Source organism: Emydura macquarii, unplaced genomic scaffold (genome assembly GCF_026122565.2).
Source record: "Emydura macquarii macquarii isolate MOO-44397 ecotype Brisbane River unplaced genomic scaffold, CSIRO-AGI_Emac_v2 contig_2994, whole genome shotgun sequence".
Taxonomy (NCBI): domain Eukaryota; kingdom Metazoa; phylum Chordata; order Testudines; family Chelidae; genus Emydura; species Emydura macquarii.
In genome coordinates, this window is record NW_027133131.1 from 1,552,596 (window position 1) to 1,570,489 (window position 17,894).

The 17,894-nt window shown below is 68.6% G+C and overlaps 2 protein-coding genes across 2 annotated transcripts; one reads left to right on the forward strand and one right to left on the reverse strand.

Annotated features, from left to right (window-relative positions):
* The first annotated feature begins 505 nt into the window (after positions 1-505).
* KCNH3 (potassium voltage-gated channel subfamily H member 3) lies at positions 506-8,256 on the forward strand. The gene is made up of 14 exons (XM_067529915.1): positions 506-650; positions 938-1,069; positions 1,497-1,627; positions 1,825-2,074; positions 2,347-2,504; positions 2,781-2,988; positions 3,812-4,093; positions 4,775-4,974; positions 5,415-5,664; positions 6,024-6,238; positions 6,401-6,699; positions 7,081-7,187; positions 7,318-7,394; positions 7,626-8,256. The coding sequence occupies exons 1-14, from the start codon at positions 521-523 to the stop codon at positions 8,244-8,246; spliced, it is 3,060 nt and encodes a 1,019-aa protein (XP_067386016.1). The 5' UTR covers positions 506-520; the 3' UTR covers positions 8,247-8,256.
* A 514-nt stretch (positions 8,257-8,770) lies between these two features.
* Positions 8,771-16,956, reverse strand: MCRS1 (microspherule protein 1). Its single transcript, XM_067529885.1, has 14 exons — positions 16,836-16,956; positions 15,482-15,611; positions 14,917-15,055; positions 13,977-14,135; positions 13,472-13,581; positions 13,098-13,206; positions 12,319-12,457; positions 12,090-12,165; positions 11,590-11,618; positions 11,106-11,198; positions 10,403-10,485; positions 9,898-9,985; positions 9,495-9,622; positions 8,771-9,300 (listed from the first exon to the last, which is right to left on the reverse strand). The coding sequence occupies exons 2-14, from the start codon at positions 15,589-15,591 to the stop codon at positions 9,214-9,216; spliced, it is 1,350 nt and encodes a 449-aa protein (XP_067385986.1). The 5' UTR covers positions 15,592-15,611; positions 16,836-16,956; the 3' UTR covers positions 8,771-9,213.
* Between the last annotated feature and the right edge of the window lie 938 nt (positions 16,957-17,894).

Genomic DNA, 17,894 nt, shown 5'->3' on the forward strand with positions numbered 1-17,894 from the left:
CGTTCACATGCAGATGTATGCAAATGAGGCCGGGCTCGGCGTGGGCTCCACGTGGCGGGTTCTGTCCAAATGGTGCAGCGATGACTAACCGCGCCGGGAGAGCGGGGTAAAAATAGCAAGCGCGGGGCCGGTGGGTGCAGCTGGTTCCCACGTCAAGGCGGGGCGAAGGGGGGGGGGCACAGCCCCCAGGCACCTGGCGAGCTGGGGTCTGTGGCGGGGAGGGGGCAGTCAACACCCCCTGACCCCAGCTGGGCCGCCCTGACCCTTGTGCTGCTCTTCATTAATGAGCAGGAGCTGCCCCCCGCACGTCACAGCCCCCCACGATCCAACCTTCCAGCCCCCCCCTCCCCCCCAGCTGCTCCGTGCCAGCCCCCCAAGCAGGCCCCGGCCCCACGCTGGCCCCTCGTGTCTTGCAGACAGTAACTTCGTGCTGGGCAATGCCCAGGTGCGGGGCGCCTGCCCGGTGGTGTATTGCTCCGACGGCTTCTGCGACCTGACGGGCTTCTCGCGGGCCGAGGTCATGCAGCGCTGCTGCGCCTGCTCCTTCCTCTACGGGCCCGACACCAGCGAGCTGGCCCGCCAGCAGATCCGCCAGGCCCTGGACGAGCGGCGGGAGTTCAAGGCCGAGCTGATCCTCTACAGGAAGAGCGGTGAGTGCGGGGCCGGGGCAGGGCAGGGGCTCGGTGCCTCCCCCCACACACACACACACCAGGGGCCCATGCGCCAGCCGCCACCAGTGGGAGCCAGGACGCCTGGGTTCTCGCCCCAGCTCTGCCCTACTGTGCACGCTCAGAGGGAAGTCCCTCGCCCGCTCTGTGCCTCAGTTTCCCCTTCAGTCCTCGGGGGGGGGGAGTTGTGAGGGTCGATCCCCTCAGCTCTCCGTGGGGAGGATGTGGGGCGTGGCCAGCGCTGGTAGCAGCTCTGCTCTGTCCCGCAGGTGTCCCCTTCTGGTGCCTCCTGGACGTGGTGCCCATTAAGAACGAGACGGGCCAGGTGGCCCTGTTCCTGGTCTCCCACAAGGACGTCACGGACAGCAGGAGCCGGCCGGGCGCTGAGAGCTGGAAGGAAGGTGTGGGGGGATCTGTGGGGCAATGCGGGGGGGATGGAGGGGTGTCTTCTGGCAATCTCCGTGGCAACTGGGCCTTAGAGACTGGCAGGCTGGCCATGCGAAGCGTGAACCCACCGGGGCAGGGCCACGTGGAGGGTAACAGCCTGCTACTGCTGCCGGCCAGCTGGCGGGATGACTCCTCTAGTTCATGCTGCAGCGGCCTGGCCTGGGAGTGGGGACGGGCCCAGGCTGGAGCCGGCGTGGGGGGAGGGGGCTGCATGTTGCACAGCGGCCCGGCGTGTGGTGCCAGCACACGCACAGCACACGCACAGCACACGCGTGGGCCAGTGCACGGCTGTGTGGAGCGAGGGTGGGCGTGCACAGAGAGCCCCGGCCCGGTGATACCTCCCGGGAGGGGGGGCTAACATCCCGCTGCTCTCTCGGGCAGGCGGGAAGCGCCGGTTCAGCCGGGCCGGTGCCAAAGGGTTCAATGCCAACCGGCGCCGGAGCCGGGCCGTGCTGTACCACCTCTCCGGACACCTGCAGAACCAGGCCAAGGGCAAACACAAGCTCCACAAGGTGCGTGGGGGGGGGGGGCCTGGGGAGGAGACCCGGAGTTGGGGCTGGCGGGAGGGGGGGGGTCCCTGAGTGGCCTGGGAAGGGGGCCGGCAGTGGGGATTGCTGGGTAGCGGGGGGGGCTGTCTGGGTCGGAGGGGTCTGGGGGATCAGGCCGGGGAGGGGCTCCCCCCCGGTGCTGACCCCGGCCCCCCGCCCAGGGCGTGTTCGGCGAGAAGCCCACCCTCCCCGAGTACAAGGTGGCCGCCATCCGCAAGTCGCCCTTCATCCTGCTCCACTACGGCGCCTTCAAGGCCGGCTGGGACGGGCTGATCCTGCTGGCCACGCTCTACGTGGCCGTGACGGTGCCCTACAGCGTCTGCGTGGGGGCCGGCTCCGACGAGGGGCTGCCGGCCGCCCGCGGGCCCCCCAGCGTCTGCGACCTGTGCGTGGAGATCCTCTTCATCCTGGGTAAGGCCCCGGAAGGGGGGGGTGAAGCTCCCTCGTCGCCAGCTCTGGCTCCCCTCAATCCCCACCCGCTGCCCCTGCCCGGCTCCCCCCCGGCCAGCCCCTCACGCCTGACCCCTGCTATCCCAGCCCCACATGTCTCCAGCCGGGCCCCCTCTTCCCCGGGGGAGGGGGGCTGCCTGGAGGCTGTGGACACACCTGGCCCCGGGCACCGCCCCCCCCCCGGGCACCGGGCCGCTCCAGCATTAACCCGGCGGGCGCTGTGCTCCCTGCAGACATCGTGCTCAATTTCCGCACCACCTTCGTCAGCAAGTCGGGCCAGGTGGTGTTCGAGCCGCACCCCATCTTCCTACACTACCTCACCGGCTGGTTCCTGCTCGACCTGGTGGCCGCGCTGCCCTTCGACCTGCTCTACGCCTTCAAGGTCAACGTGGTGAGTCGGCCTGGCCCTCGCCCCCCCCAAAGCGGGCAACGGGGGGGGGGGAGCTGGCACCGAGACGGGGGAGGGCCCCAGTGCTTGGAGTCACAGCCCGAAGGACGGGGGAGGGGGCACCTGGAGAGGAAGCTGGAGCAGGCAAAGCCAGAGGGACCCCCGGGACTGAGGGGACCCCACTCCGGCCCCCATCCAACGTCCCCCGGGGTCCCCGCCAGCTCCAGTCCAATCCTGCCTGCCCCACGCCCGGGACTCCCCCGCGCTCTCTCCCCGCAGTATTTCGGGGCGCACCTGCTGAAGACGGTTCGGCTGCTGCGGCTGCTGCGGCTGCTGCCCAACCTGGACCGGTACTCGCAGTACAGCGCCGTGGTGCTGGCCCTGCTCATGGTGGGCTTCGCGCTGCTGGCCCACTGGGTCGCCTGCGCCTGGTTCTTCATCGGCCAGCGGGAGATCGAGAGCAGCCCCTGGGAGCTGCCGGAGATCGGTACGTGGGGCACCCGCGCGGGCACGGCACGCCCCGGCACACGCACCCGCCACCCGGGCCCCGCACGCCACGAGTGGTCGCACGCCCGGGCGCCAGACACGGATCTGCCTGCTGCTCTGCAGCACACGCGTGTGAGCACACGCCCTGTCACGACAGGCGTGCACCCACCACCTTGCACCGCGTGTGTGCAGTCACACGCCTGGTCGCCACACACGTATCTGCCTGCTGCTCTGCAGCACACGCGTGTGAGCACACGCCCTGTCACGACAGGCGTGCACCCACCACCTTGCACCTTGCAGTCACACGCCTGGTCGCCACACACGTATCTGCCTGCTGCTCTGCAGCACACGTGTGTGAGCACACGCCCTGTCACGACAGGCGTGCACCCACCACCTTGCACCGCGTGTGTGCAGTCACACGCCTGGTCGCCACACACAGGCAGCCAGCACTCTGCACCGCATGGGTGTGGTCGCACGCCCAGTCAAAAACAGGTGTGCACCCATTTCCGTGCACCACGAGTGTGCCTACAGCGCCCCGGCACCAGGGCACACGCAGGGCGGATCCCCCCCCCCACACACACACACACCTGCACAGACCTGCACGCACACCCTCAGCGTTTCACCTACTAGCCCCAGCGCACCCCTGTCCCCCCAGCCTGCCTGCCCCGCCCTGGGGTCCCTCACACCTGGGCTCCGGGGGTCTCTCTCTCTCTCTCTCTCTCTCCGGCACTGCCGGCCCCTAGGCCGGTCCCAGTCTGGGGGGGCTGCAGAGGCTCTGCCCTGGAGCCGGGGGGGCTCTGACCTGTCTCCCCCCCACCCCTCAGGTTGGCTCCAGGAGCTGGCTCAGCGCCTCGAGACCCCCTACTACCTGGTGAGGAAGACGTGCCGGTCGCCTGCCAACGGGACGGGGCCCTGGGCGCCCCCCGGGGCCAACTGCAGCATCAACGGCAGCAGCTGGGCGCTGCGGGGCGGCCCCTCGCTGCGCAGCTCCTACCTCACCTCGCTCTACTTCGCCCTCAGCAGCCTGACCAGCGTGGGCTTCGGCAACGTGTCGGCCAACACCGACGCCGAGAAGATCTTCTCCATCTGCACCATGCTCATCGGGGGTGAGGGGCCGGGGCGGGGCTGGGGCATTGGGGTGCAGGGCTCTGGGGCCCTGGGGCGAGGAGGGGCTGCAGGGTGCCCGGGGGTAACTAGTAGGGGCGGGTCAGGCTGCCCCCCCCCAATCTCTGTGCCAGGTTCCCACTGCCCCCCCCCCCCCGGTCACATTGCATCCCAGCCTCCTGAGAAGGGATGGGGCTGGCACGGGGGAGGGGGGCTATGGAAGATGGGGCTCCTGGGTGCCCCCAAAGGGGCTGTAACCCCCAACCCGAGCGCTTGTGCCCGCCCGGTTGCCACAGTCTCACCCGGGGCTCCGGATACAGCGAGACGGGCAGTTGCCATGGAGACGGGTGAGCGCCTGGCGTGCGAGTGGGCGGGCGGGCGGGGGCTTCGCCCGCACACGCTGCCAAGGGGTATCAATTGCCGCAGGAGTCGCGCCCCCCCCCCCCGGCACCCCTGTCTCTGCCCCTCCCCCCCAACACTTGGCTAACGCCCCTCACGCCCGACCCGCAGCCCCCAGGACAGGGCCATGGTTACAGAGCGCCTGGGCCCGAGGCGTGACCGTGCGAAGAGAACCCAGGCGTCCTGGCTCCCGGCTCTCGCCCCTGCTCTAACCACTAGCCTCCCCTCCCCCGGCTGCGAGCGCCGGGGCGAGAACCCAGCCCCGCCTGCCGCTCTCTCTGCAGCGCTGATGCACGCCGTGGTCTTCGGCAACGTGACGGCCATCATCCAGCGCATGTACGCCCGCCGCTTCCTGTACCACAGCCGCACCCGCGACCTGCGGGACTACATCCGCATCCACCGCATCCCCCCGCCGCTGCGCCAGCGCATGCTGGAGTATTTCCAGGCCAGCTGGGCCCTCAACAACGGCATCGACACCCACGAGGTGGGCTGCCCGCCTGGCCGCGGCCCTCCCCAAACTCCCACCACCAACCCACCCCTACGCCCAGCAGCACCACCAGCAGGCAGCCTATGGCTCTGTCCTCGCCCCCTGCCCGGCTCCTGGGGGGGCCTCGGTGCATTGAAAACTGACACGGTATCGTGTGTGTGTGTGGGGGGGGGAGGCAGGCAGGCAGGCCGGGCTCCGGAGGGGGCTAGCCTAGAGGGGAGTCAGGCCCCCGCCCCGGAGCAGCCTGCTTTGTCTCTCCTGGGCTGGGGCGTTATTGTTCCAGAGGCTGCCACCGGCGTGAGCGGAGACCGGCCAGCTCTGGGTGCTGCCTGGGAGGAGGGGGCCCAGGGCCTGGTGTTGGGGGGGTGGGGGGGCTGGAGTTGGGCTTCCCCAGAGTTGTTAAATCTGTGTCCCCCCCCCCCCCCACCCCGGCCCAGCTGCTGCGGAGCATGCCGGACGAGCTGCGGGCCGACATCGCCATGCACCTCAACAAGGAGCTGCTGCAGCTGCCGCTCTTCGGGGCCGCCAGCCGGGGCTGCCTGCGCGCCCTCTCGCTCGCCATCAAGGCCGCCTTCTGCACCCCGGGCGAGTTCCTGATCCGCCAGGGCGACGCGCTGCAGGCGCTCTACTTCGTGGGCTCCGGCTCCATGGAGGTGCTCAGGGCCGGCACCGTCCTGGCCATACTAGGTCTGAGCCCTGCTGGGGCCGGGGGGGGGGGGGCGGGGGGAGGGCTCATGTGGGGTGGGGCCACCCCCCTAGGGCCGGCTAAGCCCCTCACTCCCGACCCATGGCCCCCTGCTGTGCCAGCCCTGGGGGAGGGGGCCCTGCTGGGTTTGTGGTACAGGGATGGGGCTGAGCCCCCCCCCCCCCCTACCCCCAGTTCATTGGTGCCACCCTTGGGGTTTTTGCATCCAGACACATGGGCAGAAGCTGGGCCTGCCCCAGGGTCCCCCCAGTGGGCTGTAACGCCTGGGAGAGGGAATGGGGGGAGGCACCAGGCCGGCTGCATTGGCAGGGTGGCCGTGACCCCCCCCCTTTGCTCCTAGGGAAGGGCGACCTGCTCGGCTGCGACCTCTCGGCCCAGGAGCGCCTGACCAAGGCCAACGCCGACGTGAAGGGCCTGACCTACTGCACCCTGCAGTGCCTGAGCCTGGGGGGGCTGGGCGAGAGCCTGGCGCTGTACCCCGACTTCGCCCACACCTTCCGCCAGCAGCTCCGCGGCGAACTCAGCTATAACCTGGGCGGGGGCGCCGGGGCCGAGGTGAGGGCCGGGTGCTGGGTGGGGGGATACAGCATGGCGTGCCGCCTAGGGCTAGCCCCGGGGCGTGTGGGGCAGGGCCAGGGAGCCCCAGAAGCTGGGGCGCCTCCCTGCCCCCCCCCCCTCCGCCTACCCCCCCTGTCCACTGACCCCTCCTGCCCGCAGGCCACCAGCGACTGGCAGAGCAGCGAGAACACCCTGCTGTCGACGCTGGAGGACAAGGCGGCCGAGGCCGTGTGGGACGCCCTGGGCCCCCGGCCCTGCTCACCAGCCGGCCCCACCCGAGAACCAGGGGAGGCACCTTCCAGCCCCCTACTGCCCCCCGGCTGCCCCACCTCGGCCCCAGGTGCCAAGCTGCTGTCGGCCCGGAGGGACGTCCTGCCCCAGGTGCAGCACCTGCCGCACGCCGCTGGCCCCCAGCTCCACGGCCTGCCCTGGACGGGGCCCCCCGACCTCAGCCCCAGGTAAGGGGGTGCCACCCCTGCTTAGCCAGGGCCCGGTGTGAGACCAACAAGGGCTTTGGCCCATTACCCCAGGCGGGGCCAGCGCTGGGAACGGGGTGTTTCCCGGGGGTCACACCGGGACAGGGAGCCAGGCCTGCGGGGCACGTGGCTCAGCACTGGCCAGGCACCTTTAGCCCCCCCCCCCTCCGGCCCCGGGGGAGGTTTGGGGGTGAGGTGGGGAGGGGCTGTGCAGTGCAGAGCTCCCCTGCCGGGTAGCCCTAGGGCTGATGGGGGCGAAGTTGGGGGGGGGGCTGTGCCCCCCCCCAATGCTCTGTGCTGTGGGGCCGCGGGTCTGATGGCGGGGGGGCCCAGCCTGCCCCCCCTGACGGCTGCTCTGTGCAGGGTGGTGGATGGAATCGAGGAAGACGGCTGCAGCCCCGACAAGCCCATTTTCAACTTCCAGGTCAACCCCTCGGACCCCGACTGCAGCAACCCCCACCCCGGGCCAGGTAAGGGCAGTCCCCCCTCCCCCCCCCCCCGGGGCAGGCGGGGTCCAGGTGTGTGTGTTGGGGGGGGGGGGGAGGGGCTAGGGCGCCTGGGTTCTCGCTGGGCACTAACCTGCCATCTCGGTTGCCCCAGACAGCGGCTTGCTGGCCGTCCCCCCGGCCCCCACGGAGCTGACGGGCGCAGAGGCCATTGAGAAGCTGCGGCAGGCGGTAAGTATGGGGGGGACGGGGAGGGGTGGCATTGGCTTCACACGCAGTGGCTCACGCTGCACGCAGGGAGTCCCAGCCCCGGGGAAGGGGCAGAGGGCTGTCTGGGCGTGGGGCTCCCCCCCGGTTCTCGTCCCGGGCACTGCCCACCCCGCGGGAGGCGGCAGGGCAGGGGAGGGGAGGGGGGACCGGGCCCCACCTGCCCCATCACGCACTCGCCCTCCCTGCCCCCAGGTGGCTGAGCTGTCCGGCCAGGTCCTGCAGATGCGCCAGGCCCTGCAGCGCTTCCTGCCGTGCCAACCGCCGGCTCCGCTGGCCCAGCCCGAGGGCACCGACCCCTTCGCGTCCTCGACCTTCCCCGGCGACCCCCTGCTGCAGCCGCTGCGCGTGGAGACGGGCGTCCCGACCTTCTTCCTGCACAGCCCCGAGCCTGCCCCGGGCCCCGACGCGGCCTGTCCCCACGCCCGGCCTGCACCCCCCTGGGCCTGGGGCCCGCCCGCCTCCCACAGCTCGCCCTGGCACCAGCCCCGGCCCAGCGCTGCAGGGACCTCGGCAGCCGGGACGGACGCAGCACTCGGGGCTAACGTGGCTCCTGCCCCAGACCGGCTCAGCAGCCCGTGGCCAGCGGCAGCACCGCCTGGGGGCCAGGCCCCTGCCCCCCATGGACCCTCCGGGGCTACGAGCCCAGACCTGCCGCTGGTTCCGGCCGCCACAGAGACAGACCCCGCCCGGCCTCCAGCACTGGCCACGTTGCCTCTGCCCTGGGAGCCACCCGCCCTGGAGATGGCGCTGCTGGGCTGCCCCGGCCCCGTGGGCAGCCCCCCCTGGCCCCATGAGGAGGGCACCGGCATGTGAGGGCTGCACCCCACCTCACCAGACTGTGATTTGTCTGCCCTCCTGGGGGGGGGCCGAGCCTGCTCTGCCCAGTCCTGTGCTGGGCCCCGCGAGAGCCATGGAGTGTGGAGCTCCCGCCAGCCCTAGGGCTTGGGCTTCATTCCCCCCACACTGGGACACTTGGGCTGCCCCCCATCAGCACTGTAGTGGGAAGGGGGATGGGCCACCAGGGGGGAGCTGCCACCCCAGAGCTCAGAGCAGGAGCCTGGTCCCCCCCCACATCTGCTCCACTGAGTCCCGGCTGGAATGGGCACAGCTGGCCCCAAGCAAGGGGGTGGGGGGAAGGTGAGCAGGGACCCCCCCCCATGTAAGCTCAGGGGGATAGAGGGCAGCATGGGTCCCAGTGCACAGGGCTCCCCCCCCTTTTTAAAATTAAAACAGTGGCATTTAGCTCTCTGCTCTCCTGTGTATTTACCCCTGGCCACATGCACTTCCCGCCCCCGCAGCATGGGGCCAGCTCCAGGATCCCTACCATGGCAAAGCGAGGGGCTTTGGCTGCCCTGTTAATGGTGGGAACTCCCTACAGCAGGAGTGAGGGGCGCCAGAGCCCAGAGCCCTCTCTCTGCACCCCAACCCCCCCCAACAGGCCCACGGCCCCAACACCAGCACCAGCTTGGAAACGTTTATTGAGAAGGAAATTTTCCAGTTTGGGCCCCAATCGCAGGACATGAGCGGGGGCAGGGGGGCAGCTGGAGACGTGGGCGGTCGCCTAGGACCGAGGGCAGCTGGCGGCTTTGTGCTGTGCCCCCGGGCCAGTGGCCACAGGGCCATCGCCCACGGCCAGGCCCGGCCTCCTGGGAGAAGAGGGGGATGGGGATCCTGGGGAAGGGGACAGGAGCCTGGATCAGGTGCAGCCAGCCACACCCCCCCAGTCCCACAGCCGGCTGGTGGGAGCAGAGCCCCGGTGCAGCCGGCCGGCTGGTGTCCCTCACTGCTGCGGGATCTTGGCAGCCTCGGCTTTGATGAGCGCGATGAGGTCCTGGTTGATGAGGAAGACGAAGCGCAGGCTGGCGATCTGCGGCGGGGAGGGGAGAGGAAGGGCAGGTCAGGGCTGGCCGCGTGCGGACCCCAGGCCCGGGAATGGCCGAGCTCGAAGCAGCGAGCTGGCGCCTGAGCCCCCGCCACACCACAAACGCATCCACCCCCCCGCAGGGCTAGCAGCTGGGAGGCCCAGGCCTGCACCCCCCCCACACAGGGCCAGACTCTCACCTCCACCACCGAGTTGTTGCTGAGCTTCCACTTGCTGCCACCCAGCACGGGGCGCCCGTCCACGTAGATGGGCCGCCGGCCCTCGTTGGCAATGAAGAAATCCCCGTTGTTCTTCAGCTTGATGACGCCTGCAATGCGCAGCGGGGGTGGGAGGTGCGGGGTGGGGGAAGGGGGCACGGAGCCCTGCCCCTGGGCACAGGCAGCGCATGGCGCTAGCCCCCAGGAGCCCCCAGGCAGGGCGGCACCAGTGCCCGAGCCCCAGACAGCAGGGACTAGAGCAGTGTCCTCGCCTCACACGCCAGCGGTGCTGCCCCCGAACCCCTGCCCCCCTCCCACTCCACAGCCAGGGCTAGCAGGTTCCCGCCCCTCCCACGGCTGCGTGGGTCTGCCCCCCGCCTCCTACCTTGCTTGCGGGAGATTTTCCAGGCCGGCCCCTCCAGCGCCAAGTCCACGTCGATCTGATTGTCCTTCGTGGCTCTGCCCAGCGTGATCTGCGAGGGGAAGCCATTAGCGAGGCGCACGCCCCCCTACCACAGCCCGCTTGTTCCCCAAGACTCACCGAGCCAGGGGCTGAGTGGCTCTAGCCATCAGACGACAGCACTCCCGCCTGGAGTCCCAGCTCCCGCTCCTCTGCCCCACCCTCTAGGTAACAGACCTTGCCCGAGTGCCCCACACGCAGGCTCTGAGCTGCCCGGCTGACACCACGCACCCTCCGTGCAGGGCCTGCCGCCCTCTGGAAACCAGGCTGCGGTGGGCCAAGGGCCAGGCCCAGACCAGATGCAGGGGAGATAATCCGACTAAGAAATCGATTCCCACCCCAGAGGTGTTTAGCCAGGCCCCCCTGCACCGGCTGAAGGGGGCTGGCTCGGCCGGGGTGCTGGGCGACTTGGCTCTGCCCCATAACTCACCTCTCGGGAGCGCATGAGATAGCGCACCATCCGGCCCCGCAGCACGGCCAGCGTCTGGTTGTCAAAGTCAGGGGAGCTCATTCCTGGGAGGGGAGGGCACAGATTGGACAGAGGCTCTCCTCCCCCCCAGGTCACACAGAGAACCGCCCCCCCTCCCTGCCATGGGTCACACAGAGAACCGCTCCCCCTTCCTGCCATGGGTCACACAGAGAACCACCCCCCCCTCCCTGCCATGGGTCACACAGAGAACCGCCCCCCCCTCCCTGCCATGGGTCACACAGAGAACCGCCCCTCCCTCCTGCCATGGGTCACACAGAGAACCGCCCCCCGGCCTGCCATGGGTCACACAGAGAACCGCCCCCCTTCCTGCCATGGGTCACACAGAGAACCGCCCCCCTTCCTGCCCTGGGTCACACTGATAACCGCCCCCCCTTCCTGCCATGGGTCACACAGAGAACCGCCCCCCCTCCCTGCCATGGGTCACACAGAGAACCGCCCCCCCTTCCTGCCATGGGTCACAGAGAGAACCGCCCCTGTGGGTCGCAGCCGGACAGAGGCCCCCCCCATGCGTCTCAGCCAAGTGAAGATCCCTCCCCAGCATTGCTGCCCCAGCCGTCCCAGGCAGCAGGGGCCGCTCGGTGCCAGCTCACTGCCCCAAGGACGCTGGGATTGCGTCCCCCCCCACACCACCTGTGGCGCTCACCCGTGATGCTGTCCACCAGCACCTGCCACCGGTGGAGCTCCTGCTCCAGCTGCCGGATCTCCCGCTTCTGGCGCCTGTCGGCCACCGTCAGTTCTGCATGGAGGGAAGGGCAGGGGGCATCTCGGACCAGGCACAGGCCAGTACAACAGTGACGGGGACCCTGGGGAGGAAATATGCAGCCGGTCCCCTCGAGGGGGTGCTGGCTCTGCTCCAGCCCCGGGGGGCGGGGGGGATGGCTGGCTTGGGGCCTTTCCCCTCCAGGAGGCGCTGGCTCTGACCCAGACCCAGGGCAGTGGGGTTATCAGACAGGCCCAGGTGTGGAGCGGACGGCTGGAGGGGAACGTGGCGACGTGTCTGAAGCCCAGAGCAAACCAAACCTGCAAGGGGACAGGGCATCCTCCCCCCAATCCCCTCGGCTCCCCGGCCACCCGTCCCCGCCAGCGCCAAGGGGTGGGGAGCGGAGCGGATGCCCCCTCGCACTCACCGTGCTCCAGCACTTCGTCCCGCACGTCCCTGCAGGGAAGGGAACAGGGGAGGAGTCAGGCAGCCGCGCTCACTAGCGCCCCCGCGAGGCGCCTCCCAGGCCGGGTCATTAACACGTGTTCTCAGGGCCCAGGATCGGGGACTAACGTAGCTCACCCCCCCTGCAGCCACCTCCCCCCATTTCAGCGCGCCGGCTCTGCCCAAGAACAGTCAGGCCTGCGTGGTGCCGGGCCAGGCACAGGCAAAGCCAAGGCCAGCGGGCTGGCGCGTGGCGCTGCAGAGCCGGGAATCGGAACGAGGGGCTCAGTTCTGCCGGGGCTGGGAGAGGCAGACGCCGCTGGAGAGCGAGGGGCCCAGCCTGTGAGAGGGCACCGGCACCTCGGCCTTGCAGGGCCGCTCGGGAGCGAGCCAGGGCAACGCCAGCCCCCGTGCAGGGGGGCCGAGCTCTGGCGGGAAGGACCCTCTCCTCCCCCCGCCAGCCACCCCTGCGCGGACATTCACTTCAGCTTGGCGTCGTCGATCATGTCCTCCGCGTCCGAGAAGTTCAGCACCTGGTCCCCCTTGGGCAGCGGCTGCACTGGATGAAAGCAGAGGGCGAGGGAGGGGTGAGCACAGTGCCAGGGTAGAGGGCCTGAGCCAGGCGGGGGTCACGCACCACGCTGACTCTCGCCTCAGGCTCCGGGCTCCCGTGCCCGTCCCAGCCAAGGGGGGAGGTTGGGCCAGGCCTCACCTGTCTGGTCGTCCAGGAGGTAGTACTGCTTCATCAGCTGCCAGTGAGCCTGCAGGGCCTTGGCCGTGCGCGAAGGGTAGAAAACCTCAGCGTGCTTCTGCAGCAGCTCCTGGAAGGTGTCCAGCGTGGGCTGGCTGGTCTGCGGAAGGACAGACGGGGCCCTGCAGCTTCAACCAACCAACCATCTCTAGGGGGGCGGGCCAGCCCAGGGCCCTGACTGGCTGCTGGACCCCAGGCCGGCAGCAGGAGCAAGCTGCAAGGGTGGGGGTTCGAGGCCCCATGTCTGCATGGGCCATGGCTCAGCCCCCAGAGGGGCAGGGACTGCCCAGGGCTATGTCTAGTGGGGGTCCCGCTGGGCAGGGCAGAGGGCCATGGCTGGCGAAGCTGCCTGGGCTCTCCCTATGGGCTCCAGGGGCAGGGGAGGCGAGGGGCCAGGCCTGGGTTAGGCTGCATGGCTGGGCGACTCTCCCAGGCGCTCCTTGTGGGGAGATCCACAGTTATCGGCCCCCACAGGCAGCCCCCAGTGCCAGGCGGGAGCGTCGGACCATCGGTCTGCAGGTTGCTTCAGTGCAGGATGCTCTGCAGAGATGGCCCTTTCCACCCCCAAGGGAGCCCCCAGCTGGCAGTGAAGTGACTCCGAGGGCTCCCTTAATCCCATTTCCCCAGGAGCACGAGTCCCACATGCTGGGCCGTACCGACCCCCCCTGGCTGTGTCCAGCTGTCCCAAGCCCCATGCGCAGAGGGGGTGGCTGAGCGGGTGCCAGCTGCCTGGGCCGTACCGATCCGACCTTGCTCAACAGCTGCTCCTCGGCTTTGCTGAACAGCACTTTGCCCTGGACGGCAGCGATGGCTTCAGGGTGCAGCTGCCGCATGGCCTGACAGGCCAGCCTGGGGAGGAGACAGCGCAGGTCAGCTCTGGTGTCCGATTCCCTGTCTCTGATGCCCAGCGGAGGGAGAAGCCCTCACTGCCCCCCAGACCCACAACGGGGGGATGGGAGACTCCCCACACCAACCCCTTAGCCCCCTCTAGGAAGGGGAACAGCCCCATTTCATAGAGTGAGCAGCATGTCCCACTCGCCTGCAGGGCCGCACCCTGGCAGAGCCCAGCTCCCCCGTGAAGGAAGCCGCCTGCGCCCGGCGGCCTGGCACTCACTTGGAGATGACTGGGTCGTAGAGCAGCGCATACCACCTCTCCTGGATCTCCCGCAGGGTAAAGCGGCAGCTGAACTTCACCCCCAGATGGACCGAGGTCAGGTCGTTGGTCTGCAAGGGCCCGAAGAGAGGCCAGGCTTAGGGCTGTGCCCCAGCAGAGGGAGAGACCCTCCCTCTTCACCCACCCGCAGCACAGCCAGAGGGGCGGCTTCAAACACGCCCCGACGCGGGGCTGAGTCTGACGCAGCCAGTCATCACTGAAACGCTTGCCAGCCTCAGGCACCTCGGAGCCGTGCAGGGGTGCTCAGGAAGCCGCGTGTAATCAGCCAGGGCTGGAGTTTAGGACTCCGGGACAAGGCCTCGGCACAGATGCCGTGGCAGGCGACCAGACTGTGACAGAACTGTGTCCCGGCACCACGGGCCCAGCACTGGGAGCTCTATGACCTTTCCACGGCCCGCTGGGACATCTCCTGGCCCGGCCTCGCTGAGCAGGCTGGCAGCATTACCTGCAACACAGCGTTGATCAGGAGCAGGTCATCCGCCGGCTTCCAGCGGCCCAAGTCCTTCGTCACCTGCAAGGGCTGTTTGCTTTTCTTCATCCGCTTGGTGAGGCTGGTGCTCGGGACCGGGCTCGGGGCGACGGGAGTGGAGATGGATTTGGAGACCTGCAGGGGCAGGGAAAGGAGCTCAGAGCGCCCTGGCTTCTGGCTAGCAGGGCCCAGGCCTGGAGGAGCATTTCACAGCCCCTCACCAGCCTAGCCAGCCCTCCTCCAGGGGCAGCCCATGGCCTCAGCTCTGAAGCAGAGCACGCCCAGAACTCGGGCATCCAAGTGACTGTCCAAAGCCCAGCCAGCGGGGACAGAGCCAGGAAGGGAACTGGCTGCAGGAGGCGAAGGAAAGTGAGCGGGTCTGGCTCCGCTCCCCTCCAGCAGAAGGAAGCGGACCCCACAGGGGAGAACAGGAGTTAACCGAGGTTCTGCACATGCCCGAAGGGTTCCAAGCACAGCAGGAAAGGCTGCTGATTGCCATGGCGATAGCGGCCCTTTGGCAGGGTGGCTGAGGGGCTTTGTGGCTGGTTAACACATTCGGCCCTCCCCCCCCAAGTTCTGTACCAAGCTGGCTGCTTCTCCGAGCTGTGGGAGCCCCCCACCCTCTGCCCTTCCCAGGCCTGGCAGGGGGAGGTTTTTCTGCTAAGCCAGGCCTGTGGGTTCTTCCCCCGAAGGCTCTCTCTGTCCCCGTCCCCCTGTCTTCAGGGCAGGAGCTTGGATAAAGGGAGCCAGGCACCTCACACTAATGTTCCAGGGCTGATCTCCACCTGCAGGTCAGGAAGAATCCCCCCCAGCCTGATCTCCTCCCCTGACACACCCAGCAGGTGTCAGAGACAGGACAGTGGCCAGGGGGACAGGGGTCCGCTCTGTACCGGACAGGGCACCAGTCCCCCCTCACCTTCTTCTTCTCGCTGGAGGAGGGCTCACTCCCCGAGCAGCGGCCTGGCTCCACCCCGCTGGGACCCTTGGCCCGGCTGGACGACTTGGCGAGGCTGCTCTCTACCAGCTCATCATCAAACTTCTTCCTCTTGATGAACCTCGTGGTACAAACGCAGGCCCCAGGTGAGGCTCCTCCGCCTACCTGCCGGGCCCCCGCTGCACACCTGGCTACCTGCCACAGGGTGCTGGAGCCAGCCCCCCTCCCCGCAGCTTGCGATATGGGTGTGGGGTGCCCTCTAGTGGCTCCATGTCCCACCGTCACTGCAGGGAAGGGAGAGTCCCTTCCCCTCCAGAGAGAGGCGGTTGCAGCTGAGGCGGGTTCAAGGCCTGAGGCTGGTTTACAGGAATGGTGTTGAGTTTGCAGCACCTGATTCATCACCGAATATTGGGAAGCCCCATGTCCCATCTTCCCAGCCCCCTCTCTGGACCTGCACTGGACCGATCCATCCTTACCACCAGAGAGGGGCCCTCCACGATGCCCACCCCCACCCCACTCCTCGCTGCCCTTGGTCCTTCCCGGGTACCTGGAGGAGCTCCGCCGTTTGGGGATCGCGCCCGAGACCTGTGACGAGCTCCTTTTCTGTCCCGCCAGCGACTCCTCGTCTTCAGAGCGGCTCGCCGTGCCTGACGCCATCAGTCCAGAGTCCAGCACGTCTGCATGCGGACAGAAAAGACCAAGCCTCACCCCTCCACATCAAACGGATCAGAGGCTGGGCATCACACTGGCTCCCTTCCTCAGCCACAGAAAACCTGCATCCCCTTGCACCAGCCTGCCCAGTGCCAGAGAGCAGGTGGCTGTGGGCAAACTTTATAGTTTATATGGCGCATCACATCACATACCCCTGAAATGCAGCCAGCTCGGCGGAGGAACGTGGGTCTGTATAAGAGCTTACAGCAGTTTATTACCTGCACTGTGGTAGCACCTAGAGACTTCAATCAGGGCCCCGCTGGACTGGGTCCTGGGCACACGGAGCACAAAAGACAGACCCTGCTCTGAAGATCTTGCAAGCAAGGACAGAAAGTGCCCGAGAAGGCCATGTCCAAATGGAACTGGAGACGTTTTAGCCAAAGCGGCACGGAAGGGCCCGGCTGGAGCTTGGCCAGAACGCAAGGGGACCTTTATCGGCCTCGGGTTTACGTCTCCTCTGACTGAGCGGCGCGGGATCCCATGCACCCCCAGCTGAGCACCGAGACACCCCACAGGGCCGGCGGGTGTAAACACCTCGACAGGAAGGGGCTTCCGGGGTGGGCCCAGGGGCCGCCGGAGTGTGAACAAAGAGGGGGTGGCAGACAGGCCATGTAAGGGGCTGCTTTGCACCGAGCCCCGATCACGGCCACGCCCGGGGAGCAGCGGTTTGCAGGCATCGGGGGGAGCCCCTTTAACGGCGCCCGTTGCGTGTCGCCCGCAGAGACGCCCCAGCTGGGGGCTGGGTCTGGATCTCCAGGCGGCGCGGGGCCGGGTGAGGCGGGGCGGCCGCGAGCTGGGCACCCGATCGCGAGGCCCAACCACTGCCCCCGGGGGCCGCCTCCTCCTTCGGCCGTAGGGAAACTGAGGCACAGCGAGACGAGGCGCTCATTGCACATGGAGTCAGCAGCACAGCGGGGGTGGGGGGGAGGGACCCAGGCGTCCTGGCTCCCAGGCTCTGCCCCGCAGTGCCATGACCAGGCCGGGGGGGGGGGGGGGGGTCTCCATGGCAACCCCATCCTCTCCCCGAGCTGGGCTCGGAGACACGCTCACTTCCGGCGCATGCGCACTGAGCCGCACAGTCGGTCCGCGCCCTCCCCAGGCCGCGCATGCGCAGTCCCCCGGACGGCGAGGCGCTCTCTCGCGGGCACGGAGGTTTCCCCACCCACCCCCGCGGGACGCGGCGGCCTCACCATTCCCAGGTGCGGCGGCTTCGTCAACTCCGCAGCGGCCTCCGCCGAGGAAGAGCCGCCATAGAGCAGGTCACTTCCGGAAGGGTTCGGTAACTTCCGGCTTCCTAACCGGAAGAGAGAGAGATTGCTTCCGCCTCAAATTGTGACGTCATAAGCGGGCGGTGCCATCGCTGTGAAACCAAATCGGCTGGCAGCTAAATGGGCGGCGCCATCTTGGTGAAGGGGCCGCCATCTTGGTGTAGGGTGAGGCGTGACACTGGCCTAGTGGGAGCCATTATTTGGCTGGCGGGGCAGAAAACGGGGGCACCCCACCTCCCCCACTCCCACTCCTGGCACTTTCCTGTGGGGCAAGTTAGCCCGCCCCTGTGGGGGCACAAAGGCAGCACCCTGTTGCCGTGGTGGCATGCACCCCATGCATGACGCCATGGCGACGGGGGCTGTGCCTCGGTGATGGGCGGTGCGATGAAAGTCGTCGCCATAGCAATGGGACACCCAATCCCAACATCCCCACTCCTGCAGCCATGGCAACTCAGCATCCCTCTGTCCCCCTTCCTAGCACGGCCTGGACCCCAGCCACACTGGGCCTGCTCCAAACGCCCCTGAGCCCCCACTGACCCGCCAGGGGCTTGGGTTTCGCCACTCCCTGAACCAGAGCAAGCCCCTGCCGTGGTGCCCAGCCTGTGTCACAGACAGACTGATGGACAGGCCGTGCCCTGGGCTGACAGTGAGACCAGACACCGGGGGGAGGGAGGGAAACAATCCTAGAGTGGGGCAGGGATGCGACCAAGCTCCCCTGAAGGCCAGAGAACCCAGGAGTCCGGAGTCCCAGCAGCCCCTCTGCTGCATCCCGCGTCAGGCCTCCACCCAATTCCCACCCCGCCTTGCACACGCTTCCCGGCACCGGCTGCTGCTCTGGGAGCCTTGGCTGCTGCGAGGTTCCGGTGATCGGGAGGGTGAGCGGCCTGGCCTCCTCAGGTCCTCCCCGGCCTTACATTGCTAGGATCTGGACCCCCTGCCCCCATCAGAACGACTAGCCTCCTTGTCAGCCCAGCTCCCCTC

Excerpts from the sequence above, each read along its gene's own strand:
- MCRS1 (XM_067529885.1), bottom strand. The coding sequence starts at position 15,591 with ATGGCGTCAGGCACGGCGAGCCGCTCTGAAGACGAGGAGTCGCTGGCG. Across the intron at positions 13,582-13,976 it reads TGATCAACGCTGTGTTGCAG|ACCAACGACCTGACCTCGGT; the intron begins GTAATGCTGCCA and ends GGGCCCTTGCAG. Across the intron at positions 9,986-10,402 it reads ATCTCATGCGCTCCCGAGAG|ATCACGCTGGGCAGAGCCAC; the intron begins GTGAGTTATGGG and ends TTCCCCTCGCAG.
- KCNH3 (XM_067529915.1), top strand. The coding sequence starts at position 521 with ATGCAGCGCTGCTGCGCCTGCTCCTTCCTCTACGGGCCCGACACCAGC. Across the intron at positions 5,665-6,023 it reads CACCGTCCTGGCCATACTAG|GGAAGGGCGACCTGCTCGGC; the intron begins GTCTGAGCCCTG and ends CTTTGCTCCTAG. Across the intron at positions 7,395-7,625 it reads TTGAGAAGCTGCGGCAGGCG|GTGGCTGAGCTGTCCGGCCA; the intron begins GTAAGTATGGGG and ends CCCTGCCCCCAG.